At 42.1% G+C, this 17,768-nt stretch overlaps 1 protein-coding gene across 3 annotated transcripts in view; it reads left to right on the top strand.

Annotated features, from left to right (window-relative positions):
- Positions 1–17,768, top strand: part of POP1 (POP1 homolog, ribonuclease P/MRP subunit) — a 39,257-nt gene that overhangs the window by 8,950 nt on the left and 12,539 nt on the right. For 2 of the 3 annotated variants that reach the window (XM_046021089.1, XM_046021080.1), the window contains 9 exons: positions 508–683; positions 2,505–2,753; positions 4,786–4,873; positions 5,299–5,486; positions 7,082–7,338; positions 7,463–7,562; positions 11,024–11,135; positions 11,702–11,821; positions 17,060–17,175. In XM_046021089.1, the coding sequence (XP_045877045.1) occupies positions 508–683; positions 2,505–2,753; positions 4,786–4,873; positions 5,299–5,486; positions 7,082–7,338; positions 7,463–7,562; positions 11,024–11,135; positions 11,702–11,821; positions 17,060–17,175 (1,406 nt within the window). The remainder of the gene's footprint in view (positions 1–507; positions 684–2,504; positions 2,754–4,785; positions 4,874–5,298; positions 5,487–7,081; positions 7,339–7,462; positions 7,563–11,023; positions 11,136–11,701; positions 11,822–17,059; positions 17,176–17,768) is intronic. The other variant, XM_046021098.1, reaches the window with a different exon arrangement.

The following is a 17,768-nucleotide window of genomic DNA, read 5'->3' as shown; positions in this document are numbered from 1 at the left end:
AGGTGTGTCTTCTAACCTCTGTGCCTCCTGTTTATATCCAAAAAATTTCTGTTTTTCTAGAAGGAAAAGTAGTAATAGTTATGGGTACGTATTTGGAAAAAACAGAAAATACAAAAAAAAACCCCAAAAAACCAAACCCTTGAAGTCACAACCATTGTTAAAATCTTGCTTTTTCTTTGTTTTCGTATGGGATTGTTGCACTTAAAAATGGTTGAGATTATATTGCCTATAGGCCTTTGTTTTAAGAAATTCTTTGCAAACTTGCTTTAAACTTTTTATCTGATTAGAAAAGTAACACTGAATCCTGGTAGAAAAGAGAAGTTGAAATGGAATAGTTTCATAATCTTATAATACAAAAATAACCACCCTTGGTATTAATATAATTGGGGGTTCAGGTGGTGGGTGAGTTGTAAGCTCACAGACTTCAGCTCTCTCTTCCTTCTGAGATCTACCAGAAGTACGGATTTGAGACTTAATCTTTAATGATGGTGCTGGTTTTGTCGACAGCTTCTATTTTTGCTCAAGCCCGAGCTGCGGAAATCAGTGCCATGTTGAAAGCAGTGACCCAGAAGTCTTCTAATTCGCTGGTTTTCCAGACCCTGCCCCGGCACATGAGACGGAGAGCCATGAGCCACAATGTCAAGCGCCTTCCCAGGCGGTTGCGGGAGATTGCCCAGAAAGAGGTATGAGTTTCACTTAGTGAAAATGTTTCAGTTAGTAGTTCCTAAAAGAAATTGAGAACTGTTAACCTAATAGAATTAAAATGAAAAAGGCAACATGCTCATTTTGCATATTTTGGTCATGATCCTTCCCACCCCCCCTTGCTATCTAATTAGTGGGCAGTTGGCTATTACACGTAGTATTTGGAAGCCCTTTCTTTCTTTCTTTTTTTTTTTTTTTTAGTTTCAGGTTGGAAGCCCTTTCTTTTAATGGCATTAAATAGTTGATGGTTCCCTGCCAGATTTAAAATAAAATCCTAACCTTACCATATAAGCGATTTTACTTCTGCATTTTGGGGTGTGGCCAGCTCAAAGTTGGAAGGTTAAGGGAAAAAAGCATCAAGGCCTGGTATTTGCCTTTTGACTTTTTCAGCATTGAAAACTTGACACTTGGGTTTAATTTTTGTTCAAGTCTAGTTTTCGGTTTCACCAGAATCCTTGGCTTGGACATTGTCAGATGTCTAGGCTACCCATGTCTTTGCTAGTTGATTCAAAAGTTCTCCATGGAGCGCCTTCTCTGAACTGGTACTATTCTGGTGGTGGGGTTAGAGTTCATCAACATAAACTATCCTTAGGGGCCCATAGACTAAAGGGGAGAGTTTTTGGGTTTGTTTCCCAACCCCCCAAAAGTTTTGCTCAGCTATGAAGGAGATTAAGAGCGAAAACTGAACAGGGATTTTGTGCTTTCTAGACATAATGTAAGGTTTGTTTCCCAGTGATCAGGTTTGGCATTTGTCTCTCGGGACCTAGCAAATGTAAAATGTGTAGGTTTTCCTCGCTTGATATTTTTCTTTTTTCTTTTTTTTAAAGAGTTTATTTATTTATTTGACAGAGAGAGAGATGACAGCTAGGCAGAGAAGTAGGCAGAGAGAGGGGGAAGAAGGCTCCCCGCTGAGCAGAGAGCCCGGTACGGGGCTCAATCCCAGGACCCTGAGATAATGACCTGAGCCGAAGGCAGACGCTTAACGCATTGAGCCACCCAGGCGCCCCTTGCTTGATATATATATATTTTTTAAGATTTTATTTATTTGTCAGAGAGAGTAGGCAGGCAGAGAGAGAGGAGGAAGCAGGCTCCCTGCCGAGCAAGGAGCCCGATGCGGGACCCGATCCCAGGACCCCAGGATCATGACCTGAGCCCAAGGCAGCGGCTTAACCAACTGAGCCACCCAGGCGTCCCTTGCTTGATATTTTTGATCCTATGTTTGGGTTTCGTTCTAAACCCAGGGGTTAAAAAACCAATAACAAAAAAGCTAACATCTGACTGTTGTCTTGCTCTCTAATATGAATAGCCGCAGTAAACTTGTGTTACTGGTGGAGCCTTTTATAAATATTCTAATCCTTATAGTCCACGAAGCTTGCCCAGTTAGTGATAGGACTGGGCTTCCTCTCTAAGTTTGTCCATCTCTGAAGTCTCACTCTGTTGCCACCCCTTCTGCTCCTTCTTTGGAGAGATAACTAAGTTAAAAAAAATAAGCATACTGGGGCACCTGGGTGGCTCAGTGGGTTAAGCATCTGCCTTCGGCTTAAGTCATGATCTCCAGGTCCTGGAATGGAGCCCCATGTCGGGTGCCCTGCTCAGTGGGGAGTCTGTTTCCCCCTCTTCCTCTGCCTGTATCCCTTATCCCTGCTTGTGCTCTCTCTGTCTCTCTTGAATAAAATCCTTAAAAAAAAAAAGCATACTAATGGAGTCCACCGAACCTAAAGCTAGTCGTTTGAATTCCTCACACATAACTTTGTTTTGAAACCGTTACAAAGTAGGATCTGCCTCTGTCCTTGAAACCGCAGGCTGAGAAAGCAGTACATCAGAAAAAAGAACATTCAAAAAATAAATGTCATAAAGCTCGAAGGTGCCACAAAAACCGGGTGCTAGAATTCAACCGTAGACAAAAGAAGAACATATGGTTGGAAACTCACATCTGGCACGCCAAGCGGTTTCACATGGTCAAGAAGTGGGGCTACTGTCTGGGGGAGAGGCCGACGGTGAAGAGCCACAGAGCCTGCTACCGAGCCATGACAAACCGGTGCCTCCTTCAGGTGTGTGCTTCCAACTGGGTTTCTTTTTCGGCTTGTTTCGACAAAACGGAAGTGATGTCTGGGCTCAGTCCTAAGGGGTAAGACAGTGGGAGAGTCGGGGAGGCAGAGGAAGTCAGGTAAGACGGAAGAACGGAAATCAATTCGGTGTGATAAAGACGAAGAGAGTGGGATCGAGGATAACGTGAAGGAGAGGTTAGTTTGGGAGAAATGAGGAAGAACCAGGTCCCGCAGGGTCTTGGTGGTCATGTTCGAGATTTCTTCAGTACTGATTCATTTAGAAGTCACTGACCCACACCAAATATTTGTGTGCCCTTAGAGCTGTGTTCAAAATGCTCTTCTGGATGCTTATGATTCAGTGGGATGCTGGGAAGTTTGTTTAAATTCTTTGAGAGGACAGTTTGTTGTAGAGCCTGGTGGTAGTATTAATCTTGTCCCTCTCCCCTCCCCCCGTTGCTAAATCAATTGCTCTCTCTCTCCCAGTAAATATTTAGAAATTTCCTCTATGCAGAGGATCTTTCAATGGCAGGATGACCTTGGCCAGATTTTTTTTTTTTTAACTTTTTTTATCTGAGTGTAGTTGACACACAGTGTTAATGAGTCACAGGTGTACAACAGTGATTCTGCTTCTCTCTCTGTTATGCCACGGCCACCGCAGCACAGCTGCCATCGGTCACCACACAGCGCTATTACGGTATCATTGACTGTATTCTATGCTGTGCCTTTTATCCCGGTGACCTATTCATTCCATAATTGGAAGCCTTGACCAAATTTTGAAAACCACTGGTACTATGATTCTTTGATACCAAGATCTTGAGAGCAATAAAGCAGAATAATCAATATAAGAACCTTTAAAAAATTGTGGTTAAATGTACATAACATCAAATTTGAACACTTTAATTACTTTCTTTTTTAAGGTTTTTGTTTTTTTTTAATTTGACAGAGAGAGGCAGAGCAAGAGAGGGAAAACAAGCAGGGGGAAGGGAGAGGGAGAAGCAGGCTTCCTCCCGAGCTGGGAGCCTGATGTGGAGCTTGATCCCAGGAATCTGGGATCATGACCTGAACCAAAGGCAGATGCCTAACCAACTGAGCCACCCAGGCACCCCAAGATTTTGTTTTTAAGTAATCTTTACACCCAACATGGGGCTTGAATGTACAACCCTGAGATCAAGAGTTACATGCCCTATAGAGTGAGCCAGCCAAGCATGCCCTTTAATTATTTTTAGGTGGGCAGTTCTATGGCATTAACTGTAGTCACATTGTTGTATAACTATGGTCACCATCCATCTCTAGATCTTTTTCATCTTCTCAAAATGAAACTACCCCTGTTAAACAGTAACTCCCCTTTGCCTACCCTCTTGCTCCCAGCAACCACCATTCTACTTTCTGTCGCTGGGAATTTGACCATTCTAGATGCCTCATATAAGTAGAATCACACAATATTTATCCTTTTGAGACTGGCTTATTTCACTTAACATAATGTCTTCAAGGCTCAGCCATGTTGTCTCCTGTGTTGGAATTTCCTCATGTTTGAGGCTGAATAGTAGTACTGCGTTGTATGTGATACCCCATCTTGTTTATCTGTTTATCCAGTAATGAGCATTTGAGCCAGCTAGGAGCGCCCACAGATACTCTTTCTGACAAGGACACCGTAACTTAACATTTTTTTTTCCTAAAGATTTTATTTACTTATTTGACAGACAGAGATCACAAGTAGGCAGAGAGGCAGGCAGAGAGAGAGGGGGAAGCAGGCTTCCTGCTGAGCAGAGAACCTGATGTGGGGCTCGATCCCAGTATACCCCGGTAACTTAACATTTTAAATGAAAATTCATTTTGACTTTGCTTAAGATTGATTTAAGAATATTTGCTGATGTCATAGAAATAGATTTCAGATTTTGACTTACGAAATGACAGCTTTAGCAATTTGGTCTGTGGTGTGGACTTGTAGAAGTTTTTCTTATGTGGCCTTTGGCTTCTTACAGTTTTCCCCCATGTCCCTTCCTAAGTATTTAATTATGTCTCTCCCTCTGTGCAGGATTTATCCTACTACTGTTGCTTGGAGTTGACGGGCAAAGAGGAAGAAATCCTGAAGGCCCTTTCTCCGATGTGTAGTGTAGATGCAGGTAAACCTGTTTCAAAGCTGAGCGCTATTTTAGTCTTTGCGTATTTATTTATATCTCTAGCAAGGAAGCTTTTTGGAATTTAAACATATATCAAAATGTAAGAGACAGTTCTTGTTCCCAGGGAATTTGTTAATGTTAGAGAAGGGGGGGTGGTTTCAGATCTTTTCTAACGTTGTTAGGTGTTAAGTGAGAGAGCCGTTGTTTGGGTGGAGTGACTTCAGTCAGGCAGAAACTCAAACTTCATCAAATCATTCATTCACTGTTTATTGAGAACTTACCGTGTGCCAGGCTTTGATCTATGCAGTGATCAAAAGCAGTGCCTCAGCCCTTAGGGAGATAGACAACCAGAAACAGTGTGGCGATCGGGCGATAGCACCGCCATCTCAGCACCGGAGATCATGACGTGTTGTCTTTGTTTACATCAGGACTGACTTTCGCGGCAGTTCACTGCCTGTCTGGGAAACGCCAAGGTAGTGTCCTGCTCTATCGGGCAAACAGATACCCTCGAGAGATGCTGGGGCCTGTCACATTTATTTGGAAATCTGAGAGGACCCCCAGTCACACTTCTGAGAGCAGGCAGTTGTGGATCTGGCTTCATCCAACGCTTAAACAGGTATAATCGTTGAGATGATTTCCTCACAACTCTGTTACTGCATTCTTTTTTTTTTTTTTTTTTTTAAGATTTTATTTATTTGGCAGAGCAAGAGAGGGAACACAAGCAGGGGGAGTGGGAGAGGGAATGGGAGAGGGAGAAGCAGGCTTCCCGCTGAGCAGGGAACCCAATGTGGGGCTTGATTCCAGGACCCTGGGATCATGACCTGAGTCTAAGGCGGATGCTTAATAACTGAGCCGGCCAGGTGCTCCTGTTACTGCATTCTTTTTTTTTTTTTTTTTTTTAATTTATTTGACAGAGAAAGAGAGATCACAGGTAGGCAGAGAGAGAGAGGAGGAAGCAGGCTCCCCGCCGAGCAGAGAGCCCGATGTGGGGCTCGATCCCAGGACCCTGGGATCACGACCTGAGCCGAAGGCAGAGGCTTAACCCACTGAGCCACCCAGGTGCCCCCGGTTACTGCATTCTTAATTACCACTGAAATCAGTGCTTTGGAAGTTTAAGTAGTATTAAAGTTGGGCTGATAGCTTGGTATTTGAATATAGGGAAGAAAATGTTATGTGAATATGAAACGAAGCAAATCTTGACCTTTTATGTTTTGGTAAACCATAAGCAAAAGTAGAGATAAAGACTCACTGTATTAAATAGTGGCTTGAAGTGCTGCATTTGGTCTAATGCTCCCATGATGCCTGAATTTACTGGTATCTATGTGCTTGTCAGAGCCTCTTTGATGATGAGAAGCTGTTTTAAGTAAGTCTGATGATTTTTAATCTCTGTTATTCATTTTTTTTTTTGTCTATTCACTGGTTTCATATGGTAAGCTGTAAATTTTCTCTTTAACCTCATTTTCAAAAAAATGTTAACTGTTCAGAGTAGTCATGTTGTTCTCATTAGTCTTTCATTAATCTTTACAAACTTAGGAGTTGTTGTTTTTTAAGATTTTACTTATTTAAGATTTTTCTTTCTTTTCTTCTTTTTTTTTTTTTTTGGACCGAGAGAGAGAGCGCACAAGCAGAGGGAGAGGCAGGCAAAGGGAGAAGCAGGCCCCCTGTTGAGCAAGGAGCCCATGGGGGACTTGATCCCAAGACTCTGGGATTGTGACCAACTGAGCCACCCAGGTGTCCCAAGATATTATTATTTATTTGACAGAGAGCGTGCACCCTGGGATCGTGACCCAAGCCTAAGGCAGAGGCTTAACCAACTGAGCCACCCAGGCGCCCCTGACACTTAGGAGTTTTTTGGTTTCAAATGCCATGCACTGTTTGAAGCAACGAAAAGCTTTCTTTTTTTTAAAGATATTATTTATTTGACAGATCGAGACACAGCGAGAGAGGGAACACAAGCAAGGGGAGTGGGAGAGGGAGAAGCAGGTTTCCTGCTGAGCAGGGAGCCTGATGTGGGGCTCCATCCCAGGAACCTGGGACCATGACCTGAGCTGAAGTTAGACACTTAACAGCTGAGCCACCCAGGTGCCCCAAAAGCTTTTTGATGATGGTGTATTTCATTTAATTTGTAAAGGGATAAAGATGTAAATTTTTTAAAGGGAGTAAAAAAATAATATGAACTAAACCCCCTGAAGTGTCTCAATATTTCCTTAGGATATTTTAGAGGAACTCAAAGCAGTGTGCCAATGTGTGGAACCCATCAAACCCATCATCTGCACCCCTGGCCTCCAGCTGACAACGTCCGAAGAAAAAAGCCAAACCGAACTGCCTGATGAGAAAATTGGCAAGAAAAGAAAACGGAAAGATGATGGAGAAAATGCTAAACCCATTAAAAAAGTCATCGGTGATGGAACTAGAGATCCACACCAGCCGTCTTCTTGGATCTCCGCAGCCACAGGCATTATAATCAGGTACAGGCTGGATTTGCTCTGAACCCACTGAATAGTTTTAGTGAAGACTTGCTCTGTGCTCACTAGTGGCTCAGACACTGTGTACGGTGGACATTTCCACCTTGAGACCTTTTCTCTCTTTCAGTGATTTGACGATGGAGATGAACAGGCTCCGGTTGATCGGTCCGCTTTCCCACTCCATCCTGACCGAGGCGCTGAAGGCCGCTTCTGTCCAGACCGTGAGAGTAAATGCGACTATGGTGCTTTATTCCACTCGTGTCCTTCTTAGCAAATTTCTGAGACCTAACATACTTCGGTACCATTCGGGGCCATGGCCTATAAATGTTTCTTTCTCTGCGCATGCTTCTTATCAAAGACTTGGTCACCTTCCACTTCTGGAAGAACAGATCTCAGTGAATCTAATAAGTAAACAGACTTGTTCTTATTAAATGCAGACTGTCCATGTAGTTGGTGAGTCTTGTGGGTAATAGAGCCCTTAAAGTTACTAAAATTCTGTGCCATTTTTTGTTTGTTTGTACTTGTGTGGTTCATATTTTATGGGGCTAGTTTTTTTTTTTTAATTTAATTTAAATTCAGTTAACACACAGTGTATTGTTAGTTTCAGAGGCAGAGTTCGGTGATTCATCAGTCTTACAGAACACCCAGTGCTCATTATTATATCACATGCCCTCCTTAATGTCCATCACCCAGTGACCCCATTCCCCCATCTCCCCTCCAGCAACCCTCAGTTTGTTTCCTATGATTAAGAGTCTCTTACAGTTTGTCTCCCTCTCTCATTTCATCTTGTTTTATTTTCCCTCCCTTCCCTTCCGATCCTCTGTTTTGTTTCTTAAATTCCACATGAGTGAAATCGTATGGTATTTGACTTTCTTTGAGTGACTGATTTCGCTTAGCATAATATACTCTAGTTCTATCCATATTTTTTTTTAAAGATTTTTATTTATTTATTTGACAGACAGAGATCACAAGTAGGCAGAGAGGCAGACAAAGAGGGGGGGAAGCAGGCTCCCTGCCGAGCAGAGAGCCCGATGCGGGGCTCGATCCCAGGACCCTGGGATCATGACCCGAGCTGAAGGCAGAGGCTTTAACCCACTGAGCCACCCAGGCGCCCCTCCACTGTATATTTATATCACATTTTCTTTACCTGTTCATCTGTCAGTGGACATCTGGGCTCTTTTCACAGTTTGGCTATTGTGGACATTGCTGCTATAAACATTTGGCTTCACATGCCCCTTTGGATCACTACATTTGTATCTTTAGGGTAAATACCCAGTAGTGCGATTGCTGGGTCATAGGGTAGCTCTATTTTTAACGTTTTGGGGAACCTCCATGCTGTTTTCCAGAGTGGCTGCACCAGCTTGCATTCCCTCCAGCAGTGTAATAAGGCTCTCTGGGGCTAGTTTTAAAGGTCTGTGGTCCCGAAAACGTTAAGAGCAGTATGTCTAGTGCGGCACTGTCTAGCTTTCCGCAAGGGTGCGCCGAGTGTGGTAGCTGTTAGTCGCATGTAGTTCTTGAGCATTTGAGATGTGGCTGGTGTGACCGAGGAGCTGAATTTGTACTTTCATTGAATTTTAATTAACTAGAAATTAAGTAAAAATAGATCTCTGTGGCCGGTGGCTACCAAGTTGCCCCTGCAGGTCTAGAGAAGAGCGATGAGGTTAGGAATCAGACGCTCCAGGTTCAGATTCGGTTTGTTTCCCTGTGTTAACACAGCTGACCCTTCCATACCGGGGCCTCCCACAGAGTTCACGTGGTCATATGAGATGTAGGTGGGAACAGATTTTGAGCTGTTAGAAGAAAAATACTTTAAAAATCAAAAGCTCCTTCTGGGGGCGCCTGGGTGGCTCAGTGGGTTAAAGCCTCTGCCTTCGGCTCAGGTCATGATCCCAGGGTCCTGGGATCGAGCCCCGCATCAAGCAGAGCAGAGAGCCTGCTTCCTCCTCTCTTTCTGCCTGCTTCTCTGCCTAGTTGTGATTTCTCTCTGTCAAATAAATAAATAAAATATTAAAAAAAAAAAAAAGCTCCTTCTGTCCTCTCTCTCTGTGCTTCTACACTGGCCTCAACCAGTGTGTCTCACCGAAGCAGCTTCCTTACTTCCTCTGCTCTTCCTTTCACTCCAGCCTCCATGCAGGGAACAGAATGGTCTCTTAACAGTGGATTCGTATATTGTCATTTCCTGATCTAAAGCTATTGAGTAGCTTCTTACTGTATTTGTGGTCGTTCGTGTGACTGCGTACTCTTGTGGCTTCTTGCCTCTGGCTCTGTCTCTCCGCACTGCAGCTCAGCCGTGCTGGCCTTCTCTCAGGTCCTGGAATATGTCAGGTCTCTGCTCCCTTAAAGCCTTCACACCTGCTTTCTCCCCACCTGGCCCAGTGTTCTGTCCTCGCCCCCTCTCTGCTTGGTAAACCTTCCTTAGTCTTCAGATTTCAGCCTTTATCTCATTTCCTTCTGGAATCCCTTCCTGACCCCCAAGTTAAATGAAATCAATTATTTGTATTTCATTGCATTTTGTACATTTCCTCAGTTTATATGTTTAGATTTGCTTGTGTACTTAGGCGATGTTCACATTGAACTTGGTGAGGGCGAAGACTCTGTCCCCAGTGTTTAGCACAGTGCTTGGCATGGAGGAGGGGCTCCACTCTAGCTTGTAAGTCGCTCAGGGAGGATTTGAACCTGAGAAGTTTGGTTCCAGAGCCTGTGCTTTAAACCAATAAGCTGTGCTACCTGAGTGACATAAATAGCTTGTATGTTAACAGGTTGCTTCCGTAGCATCTGTAGGAGCACATCCTACTTCAGTGAACTTCGTATGAATCATGGCTGTAAGTCTCTTTCTCTGTGTGCACCTGGTACTGAGGTGCTGGAGGTACTGAGGTTTTCTTTTTTGTTTTTTTATTTTTTTAATTAATTAATTTATTTGTTTAGATTTTATTTATTTATTTGAGAGACAGAGATAGCAACAGCGTGAACCAGGGTGGAGAGGGAGAAGCAGGCTCCCCGCTGGGCATGGAACCCGACACAGGGCTGCATCCCAGGACCCTGAGATCACAACCCGAACCGAAGGCAGATGCTTAACTGACTGAGCCACCCAGGCACCCCAAGTTCTTATATTTTTATTCATTTAAGTAATCTCTGTGCTAGCATGGGGCTCAAACTCATGACCCTGATATTAAGAGTTTCAGTCTCTTCTGACTGAGCCAGCCAAGTACCCCGAGATGATTTTTGAAACCTAGCTCAATTCCTCGTTCTGTCTGGGAAAAATACAAGTAAAAGACTTGTGTATCTTATTTGAAGTTTCTAGGAATAAAGCAATTGTAAGATATCCTTTTGCCAAAGATTTCTTCAGACAGTATAGGTTTGGTGATTTTTTTCGTGGGGAAATTCTTACTGCTTAAATTGGTATGAAGTTGGCAGTAGTGGGAGAGGAGCAAGGAGCAGGCCTCGTTTGTCAGTGGTGTGCTGCGAGAAGAATGCAGGTGTCTCTCTGAAAACCATAGGTGTGGCTTTTAGTGTGTGAAATCTTGAGAGAGGTGTAATGCTATGTCCATGCCTCTGATCAGAAGAGCACTTAGGTTGGTGTGAATTAGTGTGTTAAATAGGGGAGCAGTTGCCCACGAATCTCAGCCCTAACAAAATGATCAAGTCTGATTCATCATTTCTCTGGTGAATAGGAGTTGTTATTTTTCAGGAGGGAGAAGACATAGAGAAGACACCTCACCACTGGTGGATTGAAACCTGTACGAATCCTGATAGCGTTTCCCTTCATCACAGACAAGAAGCCATTTTTGAGTTGTTGGGAGGTATTCAGAGGGAATACTGACCGGGTGGTTTGGGGACGAAGGGAGGAGTGGGAAGTGCATTAAAAGAGTGTTTTACAGTTGGGCTAACTACACGGAGCAGTGCTTTTTAACTTGGAACCCCTTGTCATAGTACAGCAAGAGAACATGGAGGAGTGGTGCCTGACTCAGTGAAATTAGGAAACTCTGAGTTTATGTTAGTATTCCAAATAACTGGCATTCTGATATGATAGGTAAAAACATAGCCCAGGTACTAAAACTAACGTCTCTACTTATCCATACACAATTACGTTTGTGTTTGAAGCTACTGAAGTTATCACTGATGGAAATAAACATGTTCGTGTTGTAAAATAATCTGTTATGTTAACTTAATGTTTTTGGTAAGAACTGTTACTCTCTACAAATGTTAATTTACTCTCTAAAAGTATTAGTGGGACAGAAGAGGAATGTAGGTTTTTTAATAATTAGCCCAAGAAGAAATTTTTATTAAAAAATTTGAATATTCAAGCAAGTACATATATTGTGAATGACTTTGTTAAAGGTTGGGTTTTATTTGTTTTTTGTTAAAGGAATAACATCACCAGCAGAAATTCCAGCCGGTACTATTTTGGGACTGACTGTTGGGGATCCTCGAATAAATTTGCCTCCAAAGAGGTCCAAAGTTTTGCCCAATCCAGAAAAATGCCAAGGTAAAGTTTCTAGAACACTCCTGGTTTTCCTTACAATTTTGAGTAGTTTAGTTCCATGAGAGGAGTTCTGACAGCTCTGCATTGACTTTATTTGTAAAAAGTTAGGGTGATCTTTACCTGCCTCCCTTTCAAGGTGATTATAACCAAAGGCGATGGTGTGTATGGAAGTGTCTTTTAGTTAGGAGACGCATAGCCTTATCCTTATGTTCATTTTTTTTTTCCCCTGAGTTCTTTATTTTTAGTATCTGGTAAAAACCTGTCGTTCTGCAAACCGGGTTCTCTGAAAATGCCTGGCATTTCAGAATTTTAATTGTGAGGAAGGGATCTGCACCCGCAGCTGGTCTTGTGCTCATTGGAAGCCTCTGTCTGACCATACAGATGATCCAGGTTCGAATCCTGGCAAGGCCATCCCAGGTGCTGAAGGGTAAGAAGTCTTGGTTTAGACTCAGTAGAGTGGCCTGCGGGAGGTTGTTGGGCGGGGTGGCATCAGATGGTGGTTTGGAGCCTGCTAAAATTTTAGTCTGATCTGGGATTCTCAACAATGGTGATAATATCATGTTGTATTTACTGTCATTTAAACACTGAATTGGAAGAATCATTAAAATTCCGTTCTGAATTTTGAGAGGAAAAATACAGGTATGTGTAGTAATAACTTCAGTTTTTTTTTTTTCACCTCCACATGTAGTTAATAGCTTATTAAAGGAGCAACAAATTAGTCTGTCAGATCCTTACATGAAAGGGGGATTGGATGAGAGAGGAGTTTGAAGCTCTGTAGGCAGGTTAGTTAATCGTGGAGCCTCAGACATTACTCAGTGAATTGTTGCCTCTTTGCTTTTTTCATCGCGTTATTGTCTGATGCAACCCTCAACGTTGCAGTGTTGACTGAGCATTAAACACTGGCTGTCTTAACTGCCTTAAAGCTGTAGTTTCAACTCCACTTACTTTCCCTTACTGCTTCAGATCCTTTTTTTGAGTGAGGTAGTTCGTGTTAAATTCTTTTTAAGACTTTTATCTTAATAGGAATCAGTTCCAGGAAAATTAAAGTCTACCTTAAGACATATGATTTAATTTCTTTAAGAGCCTGCCATCTTGGTAGTCCTTGTTGTATTTTATTAAAACCTGTTTTCATTGAAGAAGTATTGGTATGTGAGCTACATAAAGAATTAAGCTTTTTGAGGAATTAGGATTATAACAGTATCACTAATAGATGTAACATATCATCTAGGATGATAACTTAAAACTAAAGTTAGAAATAAACTTTGATGAGCCGGGTCAATTAATAAAAGATTAATCCTTGGAAGAGTCTTGGTGTCAAGATGATTGAAAACTTAATTCTCTGATGTACTTCCAGTTTCTCTTTCTACATCTGAAGTCGTTCTCTGCCTATTTTAACTTGGACAAAACAGACCAATTTTGGTGCTACTTAAACCATAAAGGGTTTGCCTTTCTTATTTGCAGGACAAACTGTCTTCTTGTGTGTACTGGGGATTCGAGGATTCTGAAAAGAGGGGGTATATGACTGTGATATTGCGATAGAATAAGAAATATGTATTTTGGGGGCGCCTGGGTGGCTCAGTGGGTTAAAGCCTCTGCCTTCAGCTCAGGTCATGATCCCAGAGTCCTGGGATCGAGCCCCGCATCAGGCTCTCTGCTCTGCAGGGAGCCTGCTTCCTCCTCTCTCTCTGCCTAGTTGTGATTTCTCTCTGTCAAAAAAAAAAAAAAAAAAGAAATATGTATTTTGGTCTTCGTGCAGCTGCCCCTTTCCTGGCATATAGCTCCTAAAGTCCTTGTGATTCCCTAAGTGATAAGAGCCTTAAAGACTAAAGGAGTGTCTTTTCTTATTCATTAAAGCCCCTTTCAGTCACAACTTTTATGTTAATGAGGTGAAAATTCTCTAGGATGGTGGGCTGGTTGGCGGGGGGGGGGGGGGGGGGGGGGGGGGGGGGCGGCGGTGCCCAACCTCAAGGTTAGAGCGTTAGAACTTTCTCAGACACTTCTACCCCCTGCCCCATCCAGACCTGCTTCTGGGAGGGGGAGGCAGGTTAGAGATTGAGTTTGGTTGTCAACGGGCAATGATTTAATCAGTCATGCCTACTTGATTATGCCTGTGTAAAAAATCTTATAATACAGTTGGGGTTTGGAGAACTTCCCGTTTGCTGAACACTTGAAGGTGTTGGGAGGGTAGTGAGTTTGAAGAGGGCCAGGGCCTCCTTGTTCCCTCATACCTTACCCTGTGCTTCTCTTCCATCTGGCTTTTCAGAGTTAAATCTTTTCATTAAAAAACAAAACAGTAATGGAGTCAGTAAACTGTTTTCTTGAGTTCTGGGAGCCATTCTAGCAAATTACTGAATTTGAGGAAAGAGGTCATATAGGTGGGACCAATTTCTAGCCAGTTGGTCAGAGGTATTGGAGACCAGGGACTTCCAACTGGCATCTGAAGAAGGGGCAGTCTTGTGGGACCGAGTCCTTAACCTGTGGGATCTGACACCGTCTCCAGGTAGGTGGTGTCAGAACTGGTGTGAATTGTAGGACACCCAGCCCGTGTTGCAGGATTGCTTGCTCTCGGGAAAATGACTGCACGTTTGAGTGTCAGAAGTATTGGGAGTAGAATAGCAAGAGTGTGGAGAAGGAAATAATCTTTCAGTGAAGAACTTGAAGTAACGGTGCATATTTTCAGATGCGCTGAAAAAGTTTACTTGATCGTTTAATCCTGGATTTTGATTTGAATATTAATAATTTGTTTTCGCAAATCTTTTCAACTTAACAACAGCATTGCACTGTGTAAGTAACTGGTTTTCCATGTGAGATTTTTAAAATACAAGTCCTGTTGCACTGTCATTGTAAGGATTTATTCTCCTTAATCTTTCTCTTTATGTACTCTTAGTGTATACCCAAAACACAGGAAGAATCGTGTTGGCTTTAGAGGGATAGGTGAGAGATCATCCTTTTTTACAGTTTTTCCAAGTACCTTTAGAGCACGGAGCTGCAGGTGACTTTATGAAGTGTCCAATTATTGGTCATTTTGCATCAACTCCTCTGTTTCTGCTCTTGGGAGAAAAAGCCCTCACAGCCTCAGTTGGTCCCCTTTAACTGTTCTGCAGGTTTAATTTAGAATAGAGTGAATTTGAAGACTAACTTTGTTTTATTCGATTCCCAAACGAGGCAAACTTTAATTTCCTTTGCTTCCCTAAGGAAAACTTATTAAGAAAGTTTTAATTTAAAATTTGGTCATCTTCAAATACATTTAAGAAAGAAAAACTATTTCTTTCAACCTTTAATTATTCTGCAGTTATGCAGTGAATTAGAAGGCTTTTGCCTGGTATGAAAGAAAATATTCTTTATTTGGGTCTTGGGCCAAGGATTTAGAATTCCATTCAGAATCGTGTCATTCTAGGCCCACTTAGGTACATGCTGGCTCAGCTGGTAATATTCTTTTTCCCTTGGTACTAGACTCTTGACCTAAAAGGGTCTTTCCCTTTGCCTTCAGACATACTCTGTTTTGTTTTAAATAGATTTTATATTTTAGAACAGTTTAGGTTCACAGCAAAGTTGAGTAGAAGGAATAGAAAGTTCCTGTATTCCCCTGCCCTCACATACACACAGCCTCCATGAACCTGCACTGACACATCATTGTCTCCCAAAGTCCACGGTTTCCATCAGGCTGCACTCTTGGTGTTTTATATTCTGTGGGATTTGACAAATTTGTAACAGCACAAATCCATCATTGTAGTATCATGAAATAGTTTGACTGCTCTAAAAATCTGTGCTCTGCCTACTCCTCTTTCCCTCTCTCTCTCCCAGCCCTTGATCTTTTCACTGTCTTCATAGTTGTGTTTTCTCGAATGTCATTGCATTGGAATCATACAGTATGTAGCCTTTTCAGATATCTTCTTTCACTTTGTAGTAAGCATTTCAGGTTCCTCCATGTCTCTTCGTGGCTCAGTAGCTCATTTCTTTTTAACACTGACTGATATTCCATTGTCTGGATGTCCTACCTACTTTGTTTCATCTATTTATTTATTATTATTATTTTTTAGAATATTTGGAGTTGCGGGCGTCTTTCTTGTGCCTTTGCAAGCCTCAGGCTCAGCCCTGTCTTTTGTAGAGTCCCAGTTCTGTCACTCACATCGTTGGCAGCTCTCCACAGGGAAGCGATTCTGGGTGGACAGAGGCTGTTTGAAATGGAGCCCATTTGCTCCTCGACAGGCGTTGGGAACTTTTATATACACAGCACTTGTACTCAGATGCTGTTGGTTATTATCTTCTGTGAGGAGCAACAGAGGACTAGAAGCAGTTTCTGCTTTAAGGAGCTTTGATCTCAGATCTTTAGATCAATGTAATATTCTCTATCTTTGCTCTCCCCTGAAATCTGTCACATTGTGGGCCAGTCGATTCCGCCTTATTTTTTTCCAGCCATCAGACCTATGCAGGTATGTGCTTTTGAGTGTGACCTTTCTGTGTAGGTAGTTTAGATGTTAGCCAGAACTCATGAATTGCCTGACTTTCTTTTTTTCTTTCTTTTAATTTTTCAGTCCAACAAAAGAGAGTTGGAAGATTTTTTACCCTCTAGTGTTTCAATGACTTCATGTGGGAAATCTCTCCTATCAGTATATGTGTTTATAATTGAAAAAGTTTCTCCTTTTTTCCCACTAGAGTACTTTTTGGCATGGTGCAGGTTCTTTAAAGGGATGAAACAATACATTTCACAGAAAATAGGCTCATTTTAAGGGAATGAGAAAAACACGTTTTACAGAAGGAATAAATATTCAGTTCAATGAAAAAGGATTATAAGAGACTTGAAATAATAGAGCAGAAGAAAAAGCTGGTATCTATTGGCTCACAGCTGTCGGGCCAGGAATGATATAAAGAGCCCTGAAATGAACAGTTAAAATATGGCTTGTACTGTCCTAGCGTGTTATAAAGAAATTGTTCACCCATGCAGGGGTTCCTAGAATCTGGTTATCTTAAATGTGGGATTAGGCAGTTATTTAGCTGAATGTGATCTTTATATCTTATACATTAAAAATACATGTCAAAAAAATAAGTTTAGGTGCCTTTGCTCTTTTATGAAACCAACTATAGGATAGCTTGATTTCTAGTCAAGTAAATGCTTCTAGAGAAGTTAAGTGAGCACCTACAAAATATTTTCTTGTAACAGAAGGTCAACCAGCAATGTTTAGAGTTTGACTTCGTTGATCTAAAGGATGTAGTTTGAAGGCTCTTTCTTTTCCCTCTTAGATAATGAGAAAGTTAGACAGCTGCTTCTGGAGGGTGTGCCTGTGGACTGTGCGCATAGCTTTATTTGGAACCAAGCTATCTGTAAGAATGTCACAGAGAATAAAATCTCGGATCAGGTAACTAATGGTGTAAGGATTGTGGTCAAGTCCTGAAGACAGGTTGAAATTCCTCTCTAGATGCCGTAAAAGTTATTTCATCCTTTAGAGAATCCCATACACTCCCTTTTATTTTCAATTTATTGATGCCTTACTTAAGATTTTTTTCTGTTCTTAGAGAAGAATAATCTCAAGAAAAATTTACTACGAAGACTTTTTCTTAAAATGATAATTCCACGATTTAAATATATGTTTTTCTTTTATTTTCTTTTTCCCTTAAATGTTCTATCTTTAATCTGACAGTGATTGAGCTCTTACCCAGATCAGGGATCATAGTAGCTTGATGGGCTAGATGGCTAGGATATGTTTGAGGAAGTACAGGGTCAAAGGAAGCCCAAAGATGGGGTACTAAGCCCAGACTAGGGAAGTTGGGGAAAGCTTCCTGGATGGGGGAGCTGGTGTTTGACCTCACCCTTAGGTGGGTGGACAGAATTAAACCAGACTTCTAGGCCAGGAGCCAAGGCTGCTGGAAGTGAGACCAGCATGTGCAAGGGCCCAGGATGATGTGTTCAGGAATCTCTAAGTGAGTCAGTAGCTTGGAGTTGAGAGTGGGG

The sequence above is a fragment of the Meles meles genome, chromosome 1 (assembly GCF_922984935.1).
Source record: "Meles meles chromosome 1, mMelMel3.1 paternal haplotype, whole genome shotgun sequence".
In the NCBI taxonomy this organism is placed as follows: Eukaryota; Metazoa; Chordata; class Mammalia; order Carnivora; family Mustelidae; genus Meles; species Meles meles.
This window is presented reverse-complemented; position numbering and strand designations above follow the sequence as displayed.